This window comes from Oratosquilla oratoria, chromosome 18 (genome assembly GCF_046742065.1).
Source record: "Oratosquilla oratoria isolate Oo_2021 chromosome 18, ASM4674206v1, whole genome shotgun sequence".
Classification (NCBI taxonomy): domain Eukaryota; kingdom Metazoa; phylum Arthropoda; class Malacostraca; order Stomatopoda; family Squillidae; genus Oratosquilla; species Oratosquilla oratoria.
In genome coordinates, this window is record NC_134794.1 from 55,524,815 (window position 1) to 55,551,463 (window position 26,649).

The following is a 26,649-nucleotide window of genomic DNA, read 5'->3' on the forward strand; positions in this document are numbered from 1 at the left end:
TGTACATTAAACTGTAAATACAAAAAGTTATTGAAGTCTTGATATCTGACCTTTAAAGGTCAGAAATCAAGACTTCAATAACTTTTTGTAGTTACAGTTTAATTTACATAGAAAAACATACTGACAGTATTCTATATAATTCCACCATCTACATCTTATCAAATTTGACAAAAATCAGTTTTGTCTTCATTTCATTGCGTCGTCTGCTATTCGAAACATTCCGCCCGTGCGCTTCGGGAAAGGTTCGGGGAATTCCGCGTTCGTGACGTCACAGTTGCCAAACAAACAATATTGTTATTCTGAATATCTAGACTTCGGAAAAGTGGTATGCGAGGCGCAATTAAAAATGAATTTTCTGAATAAATTCTTCTGTAATAGGTAAAAAGTTTATTTGTATGCTTTTAAAAAGTACTTTTTCGATTATTTTTAGTGAATGGTATATCTGTTGATATCTGACCTTTAATAAATTTGTGTAAATAATGCCATAAAACCCTGTTTGATTGTTTACCAGTAATTAATCAATTGGTTTATAAATGCCATACAAACACTGGTAATTAATTTTTAAACCAAACAATTTCCAATGGTTAGTTTTCAATAGAATAGAACAATAATAGAGCACATTACTGAACTGTTATGAACAGAGTCAATGGAGCACATCGTTATTACAAAAAAAATAGTGATCACAGACGACAGTCAATGTTTATGAAGGCGTATCATCGCTTACGAAGCCATCGAATTCCTCATCCTCTGTATCGTCATGGAAGAGGTTGTGGTATAAATCGGCCAATTCTAATGCAGTGACCTCATCCGTTTCCATTTCGATTTCGGATTCGTCCGATTCCTTTTCCGAGTCGTAGCATGCATCGAACATTGCAGAATGGCACGTTTCTGATTTTGCGGAAACCGTTCTGAATAGTCGATTCTTTAATTTTCTTCCATGCTTGAACGACCCACATGTAATGCACAAATTTAGCATTAAGGAATCAGGTACAGTTTGTAATTTGTAATTGCGAAAATGGCCGCCCGCTTGTTTTTGTTTGATCGCGACACAAGAGCATGTAAAGCGGGTAAGACAAATCCTACCTTCTCTTTGTCGTGTCTCGATCATACGCGCTGTATTATGACTTTAATCAACTTTCATACGACGAATCCGGTCGGTCCCCCCCGCAGATCCCCGATCCGAGAGGGCACCCAGCTAAACTAATCGTTCATTTTTTTTTCACTGCGTAAGAGGGCAATTTCTAACCAGAATCCACAGATGACCCGCACCTTTATATCACCCGCACCCCCGAAATTTGGCCCTTTTCTGAGCAGTGTTGCCGCTACGGCCGCACACCCAAAGCCGCATACCATTCTCTCTCTCCTCAGTTAACCCAGAGAAAACGTACCATTGAGAGGTAACTAAAGGAGATGCAATGGAAACCAAAAATATATTGTACCCTTCATATTTACGTAAATTTTATTATACAATGTTCACCCAGTATGAAAATATTCACCAGCAAATTATTTTATATTGGCTATTTTACATATTTGGCATACATAAGTAGGCTATAACATAGGACAGGTAATGAAATATAAATTAAATATAAATTAAACATATAAATTAAACATATATATATATAAAGAAGTATATAAATGTGCATTTGACATCAAAACATATTTACATATTTGGTTCCCGTTGCACACTCTTAATCATCTCGACTGTTGGGTTAAATTCAATACATCCACCACCTTCACATGCTGTCTCTGATGTTAAAAGAATATTAGCTTGGGTGCGAAGAGACAGCTTATTTCGAACCTTTGTCTTGTTGAGATTAACCTTAGAAAATATCCTCTCAGCATCAGCATTACTTGTTGGCAATGACAATATCCTAAGGGCAAACAAAGGTAGAGATTTACATAATAGTGTACCGTCGTCAGTCTTCAGCGTTGACAGCCATTTGAAATATACCTCTGGATTGTTCTGATTTTTTACATTATCTGGTACACTAAGGTTTGGGAGACTCCTCCATTCATCATCAAGTTGTTGCAAATCACCTTCAAATACCCTAGGGAGTTCCTGCACCACTTCTAAGAGAGATGGAGTCCTACTCAATACATTTGGATCTACACACCGTGCAACAGTTAACAGTGAACACATTTCCAACAACCTGGAGTCCAATGGCAGTCGTTTTTTCATTTCTGAACAAGCTGTGACCAGAAACGTCCTACAACGACTCTGCACATCACAAATTAGCTTTGTGTTCACTCTGTGTTCAGGCGACTGGAAAAGAGTGTGTAGATCTGCACCTAAATATATTTGGTTCAAAGGCATGAAGTGTTTTTCCTCAGATGGGTCTATGTATGCTATGTGTGATGTTGCATGTAAGACGTCTTGTTTGTAATAGCATCTAAGGGTGTCTAAGTACAATGTCTTGCAATAGTCATATAGCACATGGATTGTCGATTCCTTCTTTTGAAACATGAGGTTCAGTTTTGTGAACTTTGGAAGTATGTACTGCAGGAATTTGTAATACATGAACACAGCTGGGTCATTTAGTGCTACATATATTGCAGAGGAAGTTGAGAGCCTATCTTCTAGGTGCTTTTGTGAAAAGTACAACTTTAATGGTTGCCACTGTTCAACCACACGATTTACAGCCATGAGTAATGAAAGCCACCTTGTCTGTGCAACATGAAGCAATTTGTGGGGTTTTACATCACAGAATGATTGGAATTCCTGAAACTCATTTTTCCTTTTTGCACTGTGTGTAAAATATGTATATATATTTCTAATTAACTCCTCACAAACACGGGGTAGCGTCTTCGCCGCATTTGATGCACACAAATGTGCTGAGTGACATATACACTTCAGTATAGTCACACCTGGAGCACTCACACGGAGCCTGCTGCTGAGTGAATTATGGGGACCCATGATGTTGCTGGCACCATCAGCTGCAAATCCTACAAGATTCTCGAAAGGAATGGAGTGTTTTACAAAATAGTCATTAATTAATTGAAACAGATGTTCCCCTGTTGATCCTGTTCCTGTTCTTTTGTCATCCTGATCGTATACAGACAGTAAATCTAGAAATTTCGTTTCAATGTTACCTGTTGTTTGGTTGTATAATTTTATTACAATGGCACAACTCTTACAAGTGCTTATGTCTGTTGTTTCGTCAAGGATCATAGAAAACTTGTTTTGTTTCATTGTCTCATGTATCTGTTTTTGAGAGAAATTGGCTATGTTTTCAAGTACACGTGTGGCTTTAGTTCTCTTGAGTGATAATTGGTTTGCAATGAGGGAATCAGGGAATATATCTTTACAGATTGAAGAAAGGTGATCAACAGAATTTATAGAAATATTATGTTCTGCTAGAAATGCTATCAGCTTTATTTCTGCACGAGTGACAGAATCCTCCATCGCTGTTTGAGCAGCAGGCTGGTCGTGATTGGGTGCCTGAAGTGCTAGAGCAGATATGTGGTGGCGAGCTGTTTTGTGTCGTCGAAGAGTTGAGATCTCTGTAACCAGAGTTGACTTGCATACATCGCAGAACGCCTTGTACTCATCACCATCGACCTTTCTTATCCACCCCATTAACTCCTCATCACGCAGCCACTCCTCTCTGAATTTACGTTTTGCCATGGTCACACGCAGGGCTGAAAATAAATCGGCACTTGCAACATATTTCGATATGTACATTTCGCATTCAAAAACTCGCAGAGAATTTACACACCATTTAACACCTAATATGTTAATATGGGGAGGCCAAATGTCTGTGGGCAAACAGCCACCCTTCAAATGAGCAAAAGTATACGTAAACATTTCCACAAAACCAATTCTCTCCCTTTCCCAGATCGTAGAAAACGCAATACGGGAAGGTGGTGGTAATGGTTGACTGTATAAAATTGCAATGACATAAAAATAACATCATTAATCAAGAAGAAAACGTCTACAAATGAAGTTAAGAAACGGAACTAGGGTACTTACTCGTTGTTCACGATATAGCAGACATAAATTTACTCCAAGGACGTAGTGTAAGATACAGTTGACAAAATTTTATCTTATGCACTATTTTATTAACAAAACCAAAGTGTCTCACACTTGTATGCTATTAGTAATCATATTTTGTTAACATACAATGGCCATAGATCTCAGTCTATGTAAAGAAATAAAATAAATATCATTCAATGGTTTTTAATGGATATTCTGAGAAAGTGCGGCCGTGCGGCCCGTAAACTGCGGCTGCGGCTGCCTCGGCCGCATTCATTGTTGGTGGATGTGGCCGTAGACTTTCTAAGCCGCATAGCAGACGAAAAAGCCGCACAACGGCAACACTGCCCACATGTAATGCACAAATTTAGCATTAAGGAATCAGGTACAGTTTGTAATTTGTAATTGCGAAAATGGCCGCCCGCTTGTTTTTGTTTGATCGCGACACAAGAGCATGTAAAGCGGGTAAGACAAATCCTACCTTCTCTTTGTCGTGTCTCGATCATACGCGCTGTATTATGACTTTAATCAACTTTCATACGACGAATCCGGTCGGTCCCCCCCGCAAATCCCCGATCCGAGAGGGCACCCAGCTAAACTAATCGTTCATTTTTTTTTTCACTGCGTAAGAGGGCAATTTCTAACCAGAATCCACAGATGACCCGCACCTTTATATCACCCGCACCCCCGAAATTTGGCCCTTTTCTGAGGCAAAAAGCCGCGGGTCATACACCGAAAAATACGGTACATGCTTTTTTGTGTTATCCTTGGCATTTGTAATTGTTATTTTGAACTGTTTTTTTTTATTATCTGCACTTCATGTATATTGATTCAATGCCAAATAAAATTATCATTACTATTATTAAAGAAACAAGGGCTAATGTCCCTCTAAATTAAGCATAATGAATTACTAAACTAAAACAAAATTAACATTATATGAAAATATCTAAACTAATTGTACAGAATACTCTACATACCAAAACATTTGCTACTTCAATGGGTCAATCTAATGCCTACAATTTTTTTTATAACCTACTCTGTGACACAAACCTTCTGTTGCCGTTTCCGTTTCATTATTTGAATCTCTCTCTCTTTTGACCCCTACTTTTTCTGTTGGTATACAGAATCCACCAGGACCAATGAACATTTCACTTTCATCAAGTGGTTCCTCCTTGATTTCAATTTCTTCCTTCAATGTTGGTGCAGCAATTTTCAATGGGTCATCCATGTCTACATCAGCTATTTGATCCTGGAAAAGAAAATAGCACTTTGAATAATCATACAGAAAACTCACCAGTTATGTGAGGGATGCGTTACTAAAAAATCTTATGTAAATGGAAATTGCATATAGATTAAATTTCTCCACATAGAACAATATTCCTGCCAAGTGGCAGTGTAGATGTTTGAATGTAAATACCATGATTTTTCCATATACCAAGGGCTTTTTCCCTCTTAAAAGCGAGGTAGCCAGTTAAGCAGCTCTGCATAAATAGAGGTGCCACTGTAGTCTGTCAAAGCATATCCACCCCCACCCATTCCATTCTCATTTTAGCTCCTTGTGGATGAAGGGTCATCCCTGTCTCCCACCGGCAGCCCAGGTCATAAGCTGCATTGCTTATGACCAGGGCTGCTGGCAGGAGACAGGGATGACCCTTCATCCACAAGGAGCTAAAATGAGAATGGAATGGGTGGGGATGGATACATGCTTTGACGGACAACAGTGGCACCTCTATTTATGCATCTGTACACCTCCGCGTAAATAGAAATTTGCGTAAATGGAAACTCTATTTCCCATTGAAATCTATGTCAATTCAATTAATCCACTCCTGACCTCAAAAAAGTCTACCTTTTTCCCTTTGATATGATGAAGCCTGTCACCAAACAGACATAAATAGGTATGATTATGATGTTCCTGCAACATTAATGTCAAAAAATCAATGTTAAAGACCACTAACAAGGTAAAAAATATGATGAAAAAAGCAATCTTTTGTACCTAATGATGGTACGGCTTGCAGCTGGTGTAGGGGGATGGGAGTGAGGAGGTGGTGCAGTGATGGAGGCTTACTGACCCCCCGCCCCCTGAAGGAGGATGCCTGTACATTGCCAAAACTTCTCAAACCACCCCTACTGGCTGTAAAGGGCACTGACGGTGGTGTAAGCTAGCCATTGGTACCAGCCTGTTACCACTGCAGGTCGGCATGCACTTGGTGAGCCTTTGAACATATTTCCTCACTAAAGCTGTCACTCTTATGCTGGTTCTCCTCTATCCACACAAGCAATAACCTTTCCACCTCGTCCAACAATGCTGGCCTCTTATGTGTGCTTACATACCTTATACCCTTAGACACATTAGCTGACAGAATTTTACTTTCATTTAAAAGAATGGTTCTTATTGTTGACTCTGGCATACCAAGCTCTCTCACCAGCTTACACACGTAAAAACCTTGAGCAGCTTTGGCAATCACTTCCCTCTTTTTCTCATTAGTGACGCTGGTTTTCTTACAAGCACCAGCTTCAGTAGGATTTCTCACTTGTTTTGGAGACATTTTAAAGGCACAAACAGTACAATACCAAGGGGTAGGCACTGAAAGAAGGACCAGTCATGCACACAACAGTGTGTGAATGGTGACGTCAACAAGATGGCAGCGTGGGATTTGATTCTCCACACAGTAATGGACACCAATGTGCCTGCATAAATAGAAATTTTCCATGTAAATAGAGGTACCACTGTACCTCCCTTTCACCATGATTCTTACCCAGTGTTAATGTGAGAAACTGTGTAGAATGAAGTTGTGGCAGTTGAATGATAAGCCATGTTTGTTCTGATAGATACAGAGGTTGAAGAAATGAAAGGATGATAAATTCATCGATTCTGACCTAACCTACCTAACGTAACTAACCTACATAACCTAACCCTATATTTAGTAATCAAGTACCTCAAATTCTAAAGATCATCCAGGTCGTCGTCGTCACGGATGCTGATGGCCTGATTATTACAGTCGAACCTCGAAAGCCCGGACTAATTGAGGAGAAGGGCGGTCATGCCAAAAATCTGGTCATCGAAAATGTCGCCATAACACCCATAGATTTTCGTAGCGGTATATGTAATGTATATGGCATAGAAACACATAAGAATAATACTCTAACACTGTAATAATAACAATACTGTAATAATAATACTATAATACTAATAATTCTGTAATAATAACTAATACAGGCATGTAAATATACTGTACATACAGTGTACTGTATTTTCTATTACGTTAGGTACTAACTACTGGGCTCAATTTTTTTCTTTTTTGAAATGAAAGGATACGGTACAGTACATTTACATTTAGTGTATTAATAAAAAGTAAAAGTTTACATTTAACTTATCCTACAATGTATTTACACCTACACTATGTACAGGGCAAGATCTAAGGAATAACAGGTCTAACCACTTCCGACCGAATTTCGAGGGAGTTGGCGCAGCGGGCCCGTGAACGTCACCTGGCTGTTCAAAGTGGGGTTCGCGGATCCTATAGCTGTCAGTTGAAGCTGGTGCGTCGCTCAGGTATGTTGTTGCCTTCGCTCGCACCGCTCCACGCAATTAGTTATATTCTGACAAATATTATATAAAATATATATATATAAATATATATAAAATATTATAGTTCCTGTCTATATATATGAATATATTATATATATGATATATATATATATAATATATAAAATATTATAGTTCCTGTCTTCCTTGGCGTTTCACAGTTTTCTTCAGTGTTTCACAAAGAGAAAACGGACCCAGCCTAATGACGTCAGAAGCTGCGCACAATAATTCAAACGGTCTGACCTGTTTATTTAGACCTTGGTACAGGGTACGCAGTTTTCGTTACGTATTTGGCATACCGCAGGTAAGTGGCCCTAGAGAAAGGATTTAGCCTAAGAAATGTTACAAGTTTATTCAGTCCCTCATAACCAACACCAAGCAACATTGTACAGTACACCAACAACAGAGTCATAGGATAATAGTTTTTTTCATTCACTTTTTTTTTCTTTTAGGGTATCTAGTACCACATGCCCACACTCACACTTAGCTATAACATAAGAGTTGATCTGGTGATGAATAAAATTTACATCCACCTTCTCCTCCAAGCACGAGAGGCATGCAACATAATTTACTAGTTTTTTTACCGTCTCCTCATCAATCATTGTTATTTTCTTATGCACACATTCCTGCTTCTGTTCTGTATTCAATAGGGATTTTCTGAATTGAGATGAGGTAGAGGAGGAAGGAGAAGAGGAGATAGGAGGAGGAGGGGGGGATGAGCCAGATATGGATGACGCACTTAAACGAGCAATTCGCCTAGCTTCACTAGCAGCACGTGAACCAATAGCTGCATTTTGACACATTTTCTGTACATATTTTTTCTTTCGAGGCATAATTGCCTATTGTTCTGTTATTCCCATGAAAAAAAAGATACAGTTAGCATTAAATTGGCGATAAATACGAGGGGAACTCATGTGTCACTCATTCTGAATCACGCGCTAACCTTATCCACTGGCTGAAAAATGATAACTGATCGTACTGTGTTTACCACACAGCAATAGTGATGCCAGATATCTCTTGATGCTTTAACTACAGTTGGTCATAAAAATGTGTAGAAAAAGCTACAAAAACAAGACAAAATGGAGAATAATCAGGAGAATAATTCAAATGCCCTGAACGTAAACACAGCTGGCGTGGGCCCTTGAAGATTTAAAAACACCCATAGAATTGTGAAATATAGCACTGGAAACGGTTGGAAATTGTTGCCAGATCATTGTACGATTTTTCAGTGTGCTTCACGCAATTTTGCATTTTTCTCGGATTTCGCTCAAAAAAGCGTTACCATGCCCCTTAAGGCTTGATTCACACTATCGGTCCAGTCGCGGTCCGCTCACGGTCCGGCTCAATATTGTCTATTAATCTAAATGGAAGCATTCACACTGGCGCTCTCGCTCCGCTCCCGCTCCAGTTTCGCTCCGGTCACGGTTCCGTCAAAAGATATTTTTACTGGAGCGAGACCGGACCGTGAGCGCCAGTGTGAACTCAGTTGCCACGGTCCTGCTCCTCCTGCTCCACTCCAGTCGAGATTCAGCCTTCATATAAGCAAGTAGTGTTACCTTCTGTCCTACCAAACCATGGATAATCCAAAGAAAACACCACAATGGGATCATGAGAAAGTTAAAAAAAATGATAAAAATACGTTTTCTTTTTATCCATCACTGATACAATGACAATGCGTACAGCTAGGATATGCATAAGCACCAACTGAATAAAATATAACCTACAAAACTTACTTTAATTTTGTGGATTCAGATGAAATGCTAATAGAATTAGTCAAAATGTAAACCAGAGCTGTACGACCTGACTTCGCTGCACTACAGTGATAACGTGGCGAAAAGAAGAAGCTGTGTTGAAATAAGCAGGCAGCTGGGTTGTGAAGGCAAGAAATTCCATACAATAGCCTAACGTCCACTGTGGAAATGCATTTCCTATCCTCACTAAACAATTTTCCTATACAATAATGTTTGCATACTTATCATATTGCCAAGGTACTGAGAGAAAAAAAATACACATTATTAACCGAAGACAGAAATTCCATATGTATAATAACAGCCTATTATCCACTGCGGAAATGCATCTCCCTAGCTCACTCAACAAATAGTCCTACACAAGTTTGTTTGTCTACTTATATTTTATCATTTTGCCAAGGCATTGAACCAGCTGGGGAGCTGAAATAATCTTTCAGTGTTTCTCTCACAACAAAAGCCTACTTTGTAGCATTTCCCCCTCTTCCTCTCATTGTACGTACTGTGTTTGATGGAGGCATGACAACAGTATCTGGTAATGCAACAGCATTTGGGTGTATCAGATTGTGAAGTAAGGGGACCCCCCGCCCAAAATCTTTTTTTCTGAAGGATCTTGCTGATTTTTTCTGTGTGATATCTAGGTCTAAGGAAACCTTCACAGCTTGAGTTTTATTCAGATCTGACTAGTAGTTTTTTATTTTTTAATAAAAAACGTAAAAAATACCATATTTTTGGGCTTCTTTCAAATCCTATCTCCTCTTACAATTTTTATTCGATGTCTTCCATTCTACAGCAAAAGAATCTTCTACATATATAGAAAAACAAAATAGAGAGTTTTTTAATATCTTTGTTTAATGCCGAGGAAAAAAATATATAAAAAATATCGAAAAAAACGCAAATTTTGACTTTGACACGTTATTAAAAATGTTCTATTTAACATACCCAAAAAAAAACTCTATTTCATTTTTTGTCACTTATCTAGCTATTAATAGAGACCTCATATGCAAAAATCGGTTAAAAATTGAGGGAGGAGATAGATTTTGTGTATCAAAAACTTACATTTTTCAGAAATGAGTGTTAAAGTTTTTTTTTTTTTCCCTTAGTTTGACTAAATTTTACATTGGACCTCCTAAGACCCATTGAAAACAGGTTCCATTGTATTTTCATGATGATTTTGCATCTTTCAAGTAACTCAGGCACTTTGTACCCTCCTACAGTGTAGGATATTATTCACTCAAAGTGAGGGTCTCATAAGCCGCCACCTCACTCTTTGTCGCAAAGTTTGAGTTCTTGGTCTAGAATGACCCAGCAAGGTAGTCAGATTGCTGGGATTCAGCTCTCTTTCTTTTCTTGGGTTTCCTTTCTGGTGTTGGAACAGGCTCTTGCTGCATCAGGGACATCACTGTGAGGTTTGAGACTCTAAACCCAAGGTGTTGCAACAAGGAGGCATCCTTGTAGCCACCTGTTAGCAAATAGTTGTTTGCGTAGAGACAACGTGTCTGATATAGGTGTAGAGGACAGAGGATCAGGTGCTGAGGATGTGGATGTAGATGGCATGAAGAGAGCTGCTGGAGGGAGTACTAGTGGTGGTGGTGGAGGTGGTGATAATAAAAATGAGGCTGGGGTTCTTTCTTTCTCCCCTTGAGTTGCTAATGTAGACATTCTTATCTTCTGCAAGTGTGCCTTTTGTTTGGATAGCTTAGGCATGGCTAATATCTTCAAATATCTCTTCACTGAAAAATAGATGCGAATTTCACACGCCAAATTAGTGAACGTGGCAAGCTAACGTGTACATGTCCTTTACTTTGTAAGGCTCAGGCCACTGCCAGTCGTGCAGGCTGAACTTCCTCACACAGCATACTCATGTGCATGCTGGACGTAGGAGAAAACTTTATGAGTGCATCAAACGCAAAAAAATTGAGTAAAATATGGTGAAAAGGTATGTAAACAATGGTCGTGCGCAGCATGTGGCTGCCGAGGGGAGGGAGGGTAGGCCCTTTAAACCCTTTAAAAATGGCGGTACGATAAAAACAGTTTACCAGCATCTAGAGCAAGATCCCTACTATGTATTTATGCAATAAAACTTTTTTTTTTCGAATTTTTCTTAAATATATTCTGAAGGTTTGCACTAGAATACCAAATGTGCACTCAACTATCCTCCTGGCTCTAGATAATCTATAATTAAAAATCCTCTTCTCTACCTTATGTTCAGTCTGTGAATCTGGGTAGGGCCTCATCAAATTTCTCTTCAGCGGGTAAGCCGCATCTCCCACTATAACGTATGATGCAAGCACATCAGTGCCAGAAAGTGCAGCATCTTCTGGTACATTTCAGGTCATCCTCAATTTTGGATAGTATTTTCTCAAATGTTCCTTTGTTCATTCTTAAATAGCTGTGGAATTTACTCTCATCATCAATAAGACGAGGATGCAGAGTATGAAATTCTCCTTCAGTCTTCCTATCTTGCAACATAGGATGAACCCACAATTTCTTTCTTTTTCTATTTTGTTTTCCTTCTTATTCTTCATCAAGTGCAATAGCGATTATTGCCAACTCGGCGTCAGAAAAGTCACACGTCCTTCGTAACTGATGGTAAGACTTCTACTGGTGCCGAGGGAGGGGGGATGACGGGAACGAGAGCGGACCGATAGTGTGAATACCTCAGAACCGAGAGCGGAGCGCGACCGGACCGATAGTGTGAATCAACCCTGAATACCTCAGAACCGAGAGCGGAGCGCGACCGGACCGATAGTGTGAATCAACCCTAATAGCTTTGTGAGGGATTTCTCCCCGTCTTCTCCTTTTATGCATGGGTGGACGGAGAGGGGGGGGTCGCCGATTTAATGAAGCGGCCTTGCTGTGGATGCGCTGTGCCTTGCGGCACTGCCTCTGACCCAGGGCAGTGGACAGGGTGCAGGGATAGCCTGTCATCCAGGAGGTGCTAAGATGAGAGGGAGGGTGGAGGGGAGTCGAGTGTGGGGATGGAGGGGGTGGGAGTGGTTTTGTGCATTCTTCTTTTTGGCTACCCCCCTTGTAAGGGGGAGGAGGCCTTGGTATATGTATGTTTCTTCTTTTTCTTTTTTTTGGCAGGCTGTGACTGCTTCTTTGGTAGTTTTAAAATTTAACTGTTTTTGTTGAATGATTTCTCTGTGTTATGCTTGTTATTTTATGTATGATTGCAAATCTTGTTTGTTTAATTTTGTGACTTATTTCTTGCATGTTCATCCTTTTATTTTTGTCTATGTTTTTTACAATACAGTACCTGTCTTGCTACATATGTATATAATTTTGTTTGTTTGGTTTTGGGATTTTCCTTTGTTCTGTTAACATTTTTTGCTTTATTTTTGCTTAATCAATATGCATGTTATGTCTGCTTCTTTGTTTATTTTTGTTTCATATTATTGTTTTTGATTACTGATTTTCCTATGTTTTGTTTGGTATTTAATATCTGATTGCATGTTTTAGTATGTTTCATTTTTGAAGTTGAATAATGTTATTTCTTTTAGTTTGTTTTGTATATGTTCTTTACAAGACAGTATTGCTTTGTTGTAAATAAAAGAATATCATGTATACCTAACTTTTACTATCCTTGTTTGTATAATTTGTGTACTGACACTTGAATAAGTATACAAAGGTCAAACATAAGCACAAGCAAGAAAAACATGATATTACAGAAATAATAAAATAAATATAACTAAAATAACCTTTTAAATTTTTAACTGTTTACTCAATTTCAAATATTTAGTAATGAAAGATGCATTGTGCAGAAGTATTTTACCAACTTTTGATTTTATAAATATGATCATGTGTGTAAAGCATATATTAGTCTTGTTTGCATGCAAAAGTCATAAAATTACTACTCATTGTTTTATAAAGAGAAAGTAAAACTTTTTCGAAATGCTGATTATTTTAGCGAAAGGATCAGTTTTAAAATTTCCAAAAACATTATATATAATACAAGTTTAGTATGATTTGAAAGCCGCGCTACGCCACTTCCGATTTATAGTTTGCGGCTCTGTCGATAGCTGGCGCGCATTCACGCTGGATGGATGACGTTTTCTTATTAGTAGAAATAGAAGCATTCCCATCTTTCCTATATAGTCTTTGAAAACAATTTCAAACAAAAAATTAGTGCTGGGCAAATACCGCTAATTTCAATACCGAAATTACTGGCAATTTACTGGTAAAAAGACTCGTGAGGTAGTAGTGATGTCCCAAGTTCGAGTCGAGTTCGAAAAATCAATGTTTTTGTCCTTTAATAAGCTATATCTCTGGTTCTATTTTACATATTATTTTTATTGTTATGTCATTGTAATGGGAAAAAGTCATACTTTAATTGGTGCTACTATAGTATGCTATCTACCGCGCGAGTGAGTGAATGGAGGGTGTCTGAGGGTGGGTGTGGTGTATAAACTTTCGTCCGCGTCTGTCTGCATGCATGGGTTCATGTTTGAAGGGTGCATGTGGGAGTGGGAGTTTTGTTAATACACACACACATACACATATAATGAGCTTTGACTAATTTGTAATAAATGTTTTCCTAAAAACTAACCTAACCTAACCTGATTAATTTGTAATTAATGTTTTCCTAAAAACTGTTTTTTATGCTCCCTTGTTTTAATACTTATTTCATACAAGTTAGCCCAGCACGTGATCCAAAGACCAAGGTAAATACATACATATATATATATATACCAAGGCTTTTTCCCCCTTACAAGGGAGGTAGCCAAAAAGGGAAAGGCATAAAATCATTTCCACCCATTCCATCCCTGAACACACTCCACACCCCTCCACCCTCCCTCTTATCTGAGCACCTCCTGGATGACGGGTCATCCCTGCACCTTGTCCACTGCCCTGGGTCAGAAGCAGTGTCGCAAGGCACAGCACATCCACAGCACGGCTGCTTCATTAAATCGGCGACCCCCCCCCTCTCCGTCCCCCAAGTGCATAAAAGGAGAGGACGGGGAGAAATCCCTTCGGGCTGTGTCAAATTTTGCTCACACATACTACCCCGCCCATTCCACCTCATGCAATCACAACATCATCCATATACAACCATTCTCCATTCATCCCTGTCTTCTGTCCTCTCCCTTCCTTCCTCAACAGACATTCCCCTCTTCCCCAAAGCCCCCTTCACCCCATCCATCCACCTCATCCTAGGACGTCCCCTCATGTTCACTCCCTCCACATCTGCCTTCCATACCTCTTTTATTAGTCTTTCTTCACTCATTCTTTCCATGTGTCCAAACCATCCTAATATTCTTTCATCAACCCTATCTCCCAGCTCCTTTTCCACCCCTGTTCTCCTCCTCACCTCCTCATTTCTCACTCTATCTAGCCTAGTAACCCCCATCATACTTCTCAGACACCTCATCTCAAACACATTCAAACTCCTTCTCTCTTCCTCTCTTATGTTCCATGTTTCTGCCCCATACAGTGCTGTTGGCACAATCACTCCTTCATACAGTCTCCTCTTAGCATCCATTCCCAAATGTCTATTTCTCATTACACTCTTTAATCCACCAAGGCATTTACTCGCTTCTCTCAATCTACATTCTACTTCCACCTTTTCCTGCCACATTTGCACCCAAGTATCTAAAACTATCCACTTCCTCCAGTCGCTCTCCCTTATGGCTCACTTCCAGTCTACTGCCACTTTCACCCCTTGTACATCTCATCACCTTACTTTTACCCACATTTATCTTTAGCTTTCTTCTATCACATACTCTCCCAAACTCTGCCACCAACTTCCTCAATCCCTCCTCCCATCCTGCCACAAGCGCAGTGTCGTCCGCAAACAACAGCTGGCTCACCTCCCGTAGACTCAGAGGTGACTTGATACAGGTCTTTAAAATTCTAAAGGGAATTGACAACATCAAAAGTGACCAAATTTTTACATTGAATGAGAATCAGACAAGAAACAATGGTCTTAAACTCTCCGGAAATAGATTCAATTTGGAAGTAGGTAGAAACAACTTTGCCAACCGTGTAGTTAATGAATGGAATAAACTTCCTGCACAGGTAGTGCAATGTAGTTCAGTTCGAAGCTTTAAGAATCATTTAGATAAATACCTAAGTAAGATGCTGTAATGATTATAATTTATCTTATATCATTTGTTTTTGTTTTGTTATCATTTGTCTGTCTGATTTTTATTTATTATTGTAAGGCGGCAGGCAGACGAATTCCTTCCGCCCACGGACGATTCCTTTCAAGGAACAACGGGCCTCCTTACCCAAGAGAAGCCCCTATGAGGCCCATCGAAAAGAACGACTCTTTCATCGCTGGACCACCACGGATCAGAAGGTCACCTAGTGACCTCCTTCTCCATACATCTTTCAAGATCACCAAACAAACATGAGAACTCGCTCAATCCAGGGTCAGAGTTCACACCTATGGCTCTGGCCCCCTCTTGCACCTCAAGACATTCTATTGGCTACCCTTCTCGGGGGGCACACCCATTTTTTCATATAATTGGCTGCCTTCTTGTGGCCACGCCCATTTTTTTAATTAGATTAAGTTTAGCTAGGAAAATCTGGCACCTCTAAAGTTGACTTCGGAGCTGCCAGGCCAAGATTGTATCAGATCAAGCTCACCCCAATAAACCGGAAGAAACCCATCCGCATTTTCCACCAAAACCCCCTCCAACATTATTAGTTATATGTCAATTTATTATTATTTACTATTTACCTGTTTGTTTATTATTTAACTATACCTATGCATTTATTTATGTATTTTATTTGTTATTTACATTATCATAGTTTTTATTTATTATTTTATTATTAATATGATTTTTTTTTCCCATCCGACCTAGATATGGATCAAAAGGTCTCCTGTCGGCATGCTCCGCCTTTGTAATCCTCCCACTTTTCTCCTTTTTCTTTAACCATCTCCAATCCCTGACCCACTACCCTTGCATTTACCTTTCGCACCACCCCATCCATGTATAAGTTGAACAGCCAGGGCGACATAACGCATCCTTGACGAAGTCCCACCTTTATCTCGAACCACTCACTCTCTCCATTTCCAATCCTGACACAAGCTCTACTACTCTCATAAAAACTCTTGACAGCTCCTAGAAGCTTTCCTCCTATCCCGTATATCTGCATAACCTCCCACAGTGCCTTTCTGTCTACCCTATCATAAGCCTTTTCCAGATCCATAAAAGCCCAAAATACATCCTTCCCCTTTCCTATGGCTTTCTCACATATCTGTCTTACCACAAAGATCTGATCTACACAACCTCTACCTGTCCTAAATCCACACTGTTCCTCACCAATTACTCCTTCTGTTCCTCTCCAAATCCTCTCAACCAAGATCCTCCCATAAGCCTTTCCAACTACACTTAACAAGCTAATCCCTCTGAAACTACTACATTCACACTTTAACCATCTCCAATCCCTGACCCACTACCCTTGCATTTACCTCTCGCACCACCCCATCCATGTATAAGTTGAACAGCCAGGGCGACATAACGCATCCTTGACGAAGTCCCACCTTTATCTCGAACCACTCACTCTCTCCATTTCCAATCCTGACACAAGCTCTACTACTCTCATAAAAACTCTTGACAGCTCCTAGAAGCTTTCCTCCTATCCCGTATATCTGCATAACCTCCCACAGTTCCTTTCTGTCTACCCTATCATAAGCCTTTTCCAGATCCATAAAAGCCCAAAATACATCCTTCCCCTTTCCTATAGCTTTCTCACATATCTGTCTTACCACAAAGATCTGATCTGCACAACCTCTACCTGTCCTAAATCCACACTGTTCCTCACCAATTACTCCTTCTGTTCCTCTCCAAATCCTCTCAACCAAGATCCTCCCATAAGCCTTTCCAACTACACTTAACAAGCTAATCCCTCTGAAACTACTACATTCACACTTGTCCCCTTTTCCCTTGTAAAGAGGAACTATACAGGCACTCCTCCAGTCCTCCGGCACTCTACCCTCTCTCCAGCAAACATTAAATAACCTCACCAGCCAGTCCACCATCACTGTACCTCCCTTTTTCAGACATTCTGCATGGCATCCATCCAGACCAGGTGCCTTACCTGCTTTCATCATCTTAACAACTGCCTTCACCTCATCCTTCCTTATTTCTCCTCCATTCTCCTCACTCATCACTCTCATTTTCTTCGCATTTCCCACTGCAGCTATCTTTCCCTCCCTATACTCCTTCACATTTAGCAACTCCCTAAAATATTCTGCCCATCTTCCCCTTACTGCCTTCTCTTCCATTATCATCTCTCCATCTGCACCTTTTACCTTTTCTTCTCTACTTGATTCGCCTCCTCTTCCTCTCTTAATTTCTTTCCAAAACATCTTTTTATTACTTTCAAGATTTTCTGTCAAACTCTTCCCCATTTCACATCTGCTCTCCTCTTTGCAACCTTTACCTTTTGCTTTACTTCTCTTTTCTTATCTTTGTACCTCTCATATGACTCCCTCGTCCTATTTTGCAACCAATCTATGAAAGCTCGCTTCTCTTCTACAACCTTCTTTGTTTCCTCATCCCACAATTCACTACCCTTTCTTCTATTTCCCCCTGTCCTTCTTGTTCCACACACCATCCTTGCACACTTTATGACTCCCTCCTTGAACCATCCCCATTCCTCCTCCACACCTAGCTCTACTCTATCCTTTACTCCCTCCCACTCCTCCTTCAGCTTCTTTCCGTACTCCTTCTCCTTTTCATTCAAAGAGTTCACTCTAAGAACCTCCCTACCTTTTGTCCCTTTCCTCTTTCTCCATCTATCCTCCACTCTCAACTTACCTTCCACCAAAAAATGATCTGATATTCCCCCACCCTCTCCCCTTAGCACATGTACATCCTTAACTCTTCCTATCATAATCCTATTTACCACTACATAATCCATTAGCGCTCTATCTACCACCCTCTCCCATGTGTACTTATGCTTGACTTTCTTCCGAAACACTGTATTTGCTATCATCAACTCTCTTTCTAGACACATTTCCACCATCAACTCTCCACTACAATTCTTTCCTGGAACTCCACATTTCCCAACCACTCCATCGATTGGACCATTTCCTACCCTAGCATTAAGGTCTCCCAGTACTATTACATTGACATTTCTTCCTAAATCCTCTATGCACTCATTTAAATCTATCCAAAAGGCCTCCCTTTCTTCTACACTCTTCTCACTGCCAGGCCCATATCCACTTACAAAGACCCACATCTCCTTCGCCAGTTTCACCTTCATCCACATTATCCTTGAGGAAACCTCCTTCCACTCCACTACACATTTACCTATCTCTTCACTTACTAGAATAGCCACCCCTTCCCTCCCTCACCCTCTCTTCACTCCTGATAACCTCCCACTTACACTCCCAAACTTACACTCACCCTTCCCTTTCAACTTAGTTTCACTCAAAGCCAACACATCCATCTTTCTTCTCACAAACATACTACCTATCTCTTCCCTTTTACTCTCATCTGTACCACATCCACGCACATTAAAAGACCCAAACCTTAGGGTGCTGGTCCAAGAACTTCCAGACCCTCTTATGCCTTCTCTTTTTTGTTTAGGAATGTCCCTTGTGGGGCTACAAGGAGAAGGATGCCTAGTCCCAATCCCCGTCCCTTTCTTCTCGCCTCTTACGATCCAAGTGGGAATACTTGGTGGCAGTATTCTTTTCCCCCACCACAGGGAATTCCCCCATCACAGAAAAAGAATATTCAGAGAAATGGTACAGGACAGCAACAAGGGGTTGGGGGATAGCATAACGGAGGGACAGTCGTAGTATAAAAGTGTCATCATTTCTCTATGAACAGAGTTTCTCTATCATAGACAAAATGATGTGTGGCTCTGGTCCATAGGGGCGCCCCATATAGACCCTAAAGTATCAACTGCATGCTACGTTGCCACAATAACAAGCAGCCAATACCCCAAGGTAAATACTCAAGGATATATTAGATTTCATTGTCAGCATGTTTTTCATTTATTTCCTCAATTGTTTTTTCATACAAATTAGTTCATATTCTTATTTAGAAACAGAAGCATATTGGCATTTTCATCACAGCATATATATATATATATATATATATATATATATATATATATATATATATACACACACACACATATATATACATATATGGGTCTTCGTTTGGCGACACGCAGAATTTTTCGATGAAACTTTCACAATTAATATAGTTTCGTAAGCTGATCACAGAAATAACATTATTTCTATTGAGAAATTAACAAAAGTGCCGAAAAAACAGTTTTAATGGTAAGAAATTACCGAGACCTTAGCGGTACATACTGTACTTGCTTAATGGTAAAAGTTTAACTGGTAAAATTAGTGGGACACTGGGCCCGTCAGTACCGTCACTCAGTACCACCAAGCCGAGACGTGCTTACCACTCTCCGAGTGTTATGGTATAGCTTATCGAGTTATCGGTTAACGGAGCCTTAACGGTAGCAGAATTTTTGCCGGTAAGCTACCGTCAAGGTTGTTAATGATAAAACCCGTTACTTTACCAGTAGCTGCCCACCACTACCGTCACTCAGTACCACCAAGCCTAGACGTGCTTACCGCTCTCTGAGTGTTATGGTATAGCTTATCGAGTTATCGGTTAATGGAGCCTTAACGGTAGCAGAATTTTTGCCTGTAAGCTACTGTTAAGATTGTTACCGATAAAATTGGTAACTTTACCGGTAGCTGCCCACCACTGCCCAAAAGACTCATTTTTGGCAAAAATGAGTTTTTTGCCGCCACTATCTTGGACTGCAGCAGAATTGAGAACATTCCTGAAAACAAGAGCTATATCCTATTCTGGGTACAGTAAAGCAGAACTGGTTTATATGGTTGAGAAAGCCATTGCTAACCCAGGCATAACAGAAATTACACAGGTGAGTCAGGGGTTCTCAAACTTTTTTGGCTGCGACCCCCTACAAATTACTTCGATAGAGTCTCGACCCACTTCCCCAACAACAACGAATTTCTGACAATCACTATAACACATTTCCCTGTCTCCGTATATCTGCTTGCCTTCTATGTATGCATGTATGTATGTATGTATGTATGCATGTAGCCTATGTACGTGCGCACGTATGTATGCATGTATGTATGTAAGCTTGTATGGATCTCTCTCTTTCTCTCACTCACCATCTTGAAAGGCTGAACAACTTACCATTATTAATGGGAAGTATGGGCTTGCTTCTTGGAGGGAGCACAGAATCTCCAGCCTTGGGGCGATGCTGGAAACCGCAACACGGAGATCATCCTCGACATGGAGTTGTGATCGGTACTTATTTTTTATGCATGTTAGTGCGGAAAATGTAACTTCACAAAGGTAGGTCGATCTGAAAGGCGTCAGTACATTCACTGCGGTCTTGGATAATCCTGGATATTCTTCTGCCACTAATATCCAAAACTTGTCCAGTGTTGTCGACTCAAACTTCATCCGTAAGGTTCCATCACTCGAAAGTTCACGCAGGGCATCCTCCAGATCTGATAGTAAGTGACTCCCGGTAGCAGTGAACAGCTGTTGAATCCAGTCATGTTGTTGTAGAGATGTCTCTTTCTTGAAGTACTTTTTGAAGTGGTCAAAGAGGCTTCGAAGGTGAGTGGCGATGGCTCCTCTCATGTTATCCAAACATGCATGTAATTCATTCTCTTCAACGAATTCTTCCAGCAAGGTAAACATTTCAACATTTCCCTCTTCAAATCTCACAGCCCATCATTCTAGCTTCCTTCTGAATGCATTTACTTTGTCGGACATTGTCAAAATGTTTGTATTTGGACCTTGTATTGACAAGTTCAGCTCATTCAGTTTTTCATATATGCTTGCAAAATATGCAAGTTTTGCTAGCCATATGGAGTCACACAAATGAACACTGAGTGTGGACCCACATTCAAGAAGAGGCAAACTTCATCCCTCACCTGATACAGGCGTGTGAGAACTTTGCCTCGGGAGAGCCACCTGGCCTCTGTGTGGAGCAATAAAGCCTCATAGTCTGAACCCATGTCCTTACAAGTATGGCAAACAATCTAGCCTTCTGTGGCCGTGACTTTATGAAATTGACTATTTTAATTGCAGTTTCAAGAACACTGTTTAGCTCTGGAACAAGAGCCTTACTGGCAAGACCTTCCCGATGAATAATACAATGAGTGAAATTCACATTAGTAGCCACTTGCATAATTTTTCCTCTTAATCCTTTCCTTTTACCTAGCATTGCCCTAGCCCCGGCTGTGCATACACTGACACACTGGTCCCACGGCAATCCCATCTCATGTAGCTTGCTGTCTAACTCTGTGAAAATAGCATCCCCTGTGCATGTTCCTTCCAGAGTAGAGCAAAACAGCATGTCTTCATGAAGTCTTCCATCAAAACTGTATCTTATAAATACGAGTAACTGAGCAGAATTTGAGATGTCAGTCGACTCATCAATCTGCAAAGCATACCTCACATTCTTCACTCTTTCAATCAGTTGACACCGAATATCATCTGCAATGTCATGAATACGCCGCCTTACGGTGTCGTTTGACAGAGGGATGGTATTAAGGTCACTGGCCACTTTTTCTTCGTGCATAGCTCGACACATTGCCACTGCAGCAGGCTTGATGAGGTCTTCACCAATTGTGTGTGCCTCTTTCCTCTGTGCAATTAGGTATGCAACCGCATATGATGCCATTTGAGCTTTGGCAGGAGTTGTAGTTCTCTGTGTTATCACCTGCTTTTGTCCTTGTAGATCTTTTTCCTTTCGTTGGAAAAAGTCTTTTGTCTTTTGAGCATGATCTGGATGTTTGGTTCACAAGTGTCTTTTCATTTTTGCTGGTTTCAGGCTTTCGTGTGCAAGAACCTCAAAACACAGAACACACTGAGGACAATGAATATCATTAACTGTACAGCAAGTAAATCCATACTGTATGAATTCTTCCTGATATTTTTGGCACTTGGATGGTCGATCACACTGGTATGTTTTTGCGTTATGACCATCATGGCCTTTATTCCCACTTGACGTGCTTGGTTGCTCGGAATTAACATCATCAGATGCTTCAGTGATATCTGTTGATGTGTCCTTGCTTGTAGATCTACGAATTAGCCACCGTTCCATGGCGCAGGCTAAAGAGTAACAATGTCACGAGAGTAAAGTTACACGAACCTTTCAACGATAATAATGGCCTTCTCACAAAATACACGCCTTTACTGAGTGCATATGCCACCTGTAACTACACAAATAATTCTAAAATAAAACTTTTTGAAGTGAGGACGCACATTACAAAGCGGTAACTATTATCAATATTACAAGATTATTAGTGAGGTGTACTTAATACAGCAAAGAAAGCATGCATGCATACATAACGTAGTTTTATGATGTATTATCGAACATCGGGCACATCGACCACTACTGACAAGAACTATGCTTAAAGCATCGAAAAATGGCCTTTAGGGCGTGGTTTATGAAATCCCCAGTGTTGCCATTATCACCGTACCTCTGTCTTTCTTTCTCTCTTTGTTTCTATACAAAATTGGTGCATTTCCAAAGTTTTCGTTTCTCCCAGTCGTAAACTTGGCATATGAGCGAGGGAGCGCGAGGTTGCCGTTTCATGCACCACACCGTCAGTGGAGGAATTCTTGGGGTCGCATACAAGTGAAAGAACAGTAAGAAGGAGATGTGGCAACATTGGGTGGTGGCTCCGCCTTAACGGCCATTTCTTGCCGCAGTGAATTATAGACACGTTAGGTTGGGTAGTGGGAGGAAGAGGAGGAGGAGGGGTTGCACGATCTCGATCGCGACCCCTCAAAATTATTTCATGACCCCTCTGGGGGTTGGGACCCCCACTTTGAGAACCTCTGAGGTGAGTGACCATGAGACAGCTACTACCTCAAGATAAACAATTTCCGTAAACGGCAATTCATTATTATTTCCAGACCCACTTGCCATAACCTCATGGGATGCAGACTTAACATCTCTACCTCACCTTACATCAGCCAAATGTCTGGTTTATCTCCTTTCCAAGGGAGGTTGGTCCTCAGAACGGGCTATATCTTATGAAAAAGAAAGGGGGTATCAACTGTTCATAGAGAAGCACAATGATAAAATGGAACTGAGGCAACAGGACCACAACATGACCTATGTATGGGCCTTGTGCAGGAGGCAGGCTGCACAGTCTGAAAAGCCATACCAAGTGTGGCTTTTAATGAACAACACAGGAATGATTGAGGCTGCTGGCTGTCAGTGCATAGGGTAAGTACAATGGACATTACATATGATGTGTTTGTGAACATAGTAGCTTTCCATTAATGTATGTTGTGATAACGTAGACTGATATGATTCAGTAGGAAGTTCTTACTTGGAAAATTTAATCTCTCAGATTTCATATGAAACAACCAGTAAAGATTTGTTATAATAATGTGCCATAAAGTATCTCATTACATACCTTAAGAAACACCACTAGTTATTCACATATCTTTCCCACAAACCTTCCCTTCAACAACCATGGAGACCTAACCAAACCAAACCAAATAGAACCTAACCAAACCTCTGTACAAGGTTGAGATTAATTGTAACATCTTTCCTGCACCAAATGGATGCAGGCAAACTTCATAATGAAAAGTAAGATGCACTAAACCCAAAACACCCAACGATTAGATACTTTTAATGGATTTTGGATTTAGTAGACAGTGCATGAGAATTATTACTTTTTTTTTCAGAAATTGGAACTTTCACTGTTGATTAGAACTATTTCACTTTGTTTTTTATTGTTACTTTGTAGAGATGATGGGAGCTGCAAGCATGTTGTGGCACTAATGTTTAGCATAGAACACTTTGTGTCACATAGAGGGGATCATGCTTCAGGACCAACCTACACTGATCTACCATGTACATGGAACAAACCTCGTTGCAACACCAAACAAGTGAAGGCAGTCAATCTAGATCCCAGGTATGTTTTAATGGCAACAGTGTGCTAAGGTTGGCTCATGAGCACAGATCCAGAAGGATTTGGGTTCAAGGAAGGTATAGGAGAGGTAGCATCATACTGGTTAGACAAAATCACTTGGTGAAAAATTCTATTGCAAGGCACTCCTTTATACAATGGGCCATAGAGATCATTGGACTCTATACTAACATATGATTTTCATTCACCTAATATGGATCTATATCAATGAAACTTTTCTAAGATATGGTTATATATCTTTTGTGTAACTTATAGATCTGGGTACAGTAAAAAACAGACAGGTTAAAAAAAATTAGTATCAAAGCTGCCTATGGGACTGCTGTTACCTATCCTATACTTTCCTAGTCTGCGTTGGTGTCAGTATACACTTTGCAACCATGATTTAAATTAGGCAATGGTATCATTGAAATATACTTTGTCCTCAATATTCATATTATCTAGGTTGTAAGAGTTTAATCTGATTTACTTTTTGTTTTGAAGTCGTCAACCCAGCACCAAGTCTGTAATCCATCCCAGGTTTGGACATAACAATATATTTCAGAATTCAGATGGCTTGCCCTCAAACTAACGTTTATTATAATGCATGAAAGGCGTAGAGGTCTGAAAGGAGGTGGTTTGCATTTAATGTTTGGAAACCAGTTTGCTGCATGTCTTTAGTATTCTAAGGTACTTGTTTCTGGTAATAAGTCTAATGAATCTTTACAGCATTCAGCACTAAAAGCATTTTAATACATCCACTTTCTTACTTTTTTTATTCATGCATCTTGTTAACAGTAATGTGAGCTTTCATACATAACAAATTCTACTGTGTGTTGGCAACATTTTCTTCTCCATCCCTGGAGAAAACTTATTTGCCTTGGCATAAATATTTCATTGAATTTCATGATTTGCAGGATGGACACCTCAACTGAATGCTCAATAACCCCTCATTCAGAACATTACAGGACCTGTACCTTTGCACCTAACTTCAATCCAGGGGAAAGTTTTCATGCATCTATGGCTCAGCATCCATCACTAACATGTTATGGACAAGTGCTCTTCCCTGATAGATTGAACAGACAGCCACCCACCTTCACTGAGCTTCCAGGGGCATTTAGCAAGTCAAAATCTTCAATATCATTTGTTGATTTTGTTAAACAGCATTTAGATGTTGCAGATACTGAATTCATACATCCAATACACATGCCCATTACAAATCCTTTATGTGGAAAAATCAGAGTTGGAGCCTTGACATCTACAACTTTTCATAAGGCAATACACTACAAGGGCAGTGATAGTGAAAATTATATTGTAAAAGAAATAATGGGACTCTCAGGCTTTAAAGGAAATTTGAGTACCAAATATGGTAAGGACGTTTGGGCCAGCATTCTCTTCCTTTCCCAGTGTTCAATCCCCCCCCTTTTCCTCCTCCTCCTCTTCCTTCCCCCCCTTTTCTCTCCCCGTTCCCTCCTTTCCCCTTATTTAATCTCAAGCATTTGTATCTCAACTTGTACTTGAAAAAGCTGTAACAAGCGAAACGTCGTACAAATAAAGGCTCCGTCCTCATATGGTGTTTAACTCATCAATCTTGTCGGCAACTGCCACTTTCAAGGAAGGAAATGGAGCCAATAGCAAAGAAACTATACACCAAAGAAATGGAATTAAAAAAAAAAAAAAACACAAACAATTCAAATTTCTAGAGTGTGGACTTTTTATAAATAAAGACAATCCACTACTCAGGGCAACTCCTGATGGCATTGTCGGTTGCAAATTCTGTGGCAAGGGTTTACTGGAGGTAAAATGCCCCTATAGTAATAAATACAGATTTCTTAGTGGCAGGGAAATAGCTAGTACTAATACCTACCATGTAACCATTGGGGAAAATAATAACATTGCACTTGAAAATTCCTCTCCTTGGTACACACAAATTCAAGCCCATTTAGGTGTTTCTGAGTTAGATTGGTGTGATTTTGTGATGTTCACACAAAAAAATCCACATTTAATAATGCAAAGGATATATTTTAACAAAGCTTTCTTTGATAGCAACACAAAAATTGCCATGGAATTCTATAATAGATTTGTCCTGCCAAATCTCCTCAGATCAAAAATAACTCCAGAGGCAAGTAATAATTAAGACTTTTTTTTTCATATTGACTGCATATTTGTTTTCTATATAGTTGTTTGTTGAGTTGTATTTACATATGGTGTGTGTGTGTTTTTAATGCTACTTTCATTTTACTTTCTATGTACATTTCACCCTACACTTTATAATTGAAATATCTTCATGTTTCCCCTTGCAAGTATTAGCAAGACTTGTATTGAGTAATTGTCCTGCAACAGCTTTTCTTGTGTTCTGGCCCTTTTGTTCAGTAAATTTGTGTTGTCTATCCTCATCCTTCTCTTGTAGTTAGTGCAAGCATTAGCAAGACTTGTATTG

At 39.9% G+C, this 26,649-nt stretch overlaps 1 protein-coding gene, 1 long non-coding RNA gene and 1 pseudogene across 4 annotated transcripts in view; 2 read left to right on the plus strand and 1 right to left on the minus strand.

The window, feature by feature from the left end:
- LOC143035239 (uncharacterized) overlaps nt 1-26,649 on the minus strand; it is a 35,313-nt gene that overhangs the window by 5,711 nt on the left and 2,953 nt on the right. For 2 of the 3 annotated variants that reach the window (XM_076202014.1, XM_076202015.1), the window contains exon 3: nt 5,024-5,222. In XM_076202014.1, the coding sequence (XP_076058129.1) occupies nt 5,024-5,222 (199 nt within the window). Of the gene's footprint in view, nt 1-1,407; nt 3,640-5,023; nt 5,223-26,649 lie in introns of those variants that run through there. The other variant, XM_076202013.1, reaches the window with a different exon arrangement.
- LOC143035240 (uncharacterized) lies at nt 5,973-15,607 on the plus strand. Its single transcript, XR_012967304.1, has 3 exons — nt 5,973-7,526; nt 7,721-7,863; nt 15,472-15,607. It is a non-coding gene; the product is annotated as an uncharacterized LOC143035240 (long non-coding RNA).
- LOC143034936 (uncharacterized) lies at nt 19,767-26,361 on the plus strand (annotated as a pseudogene).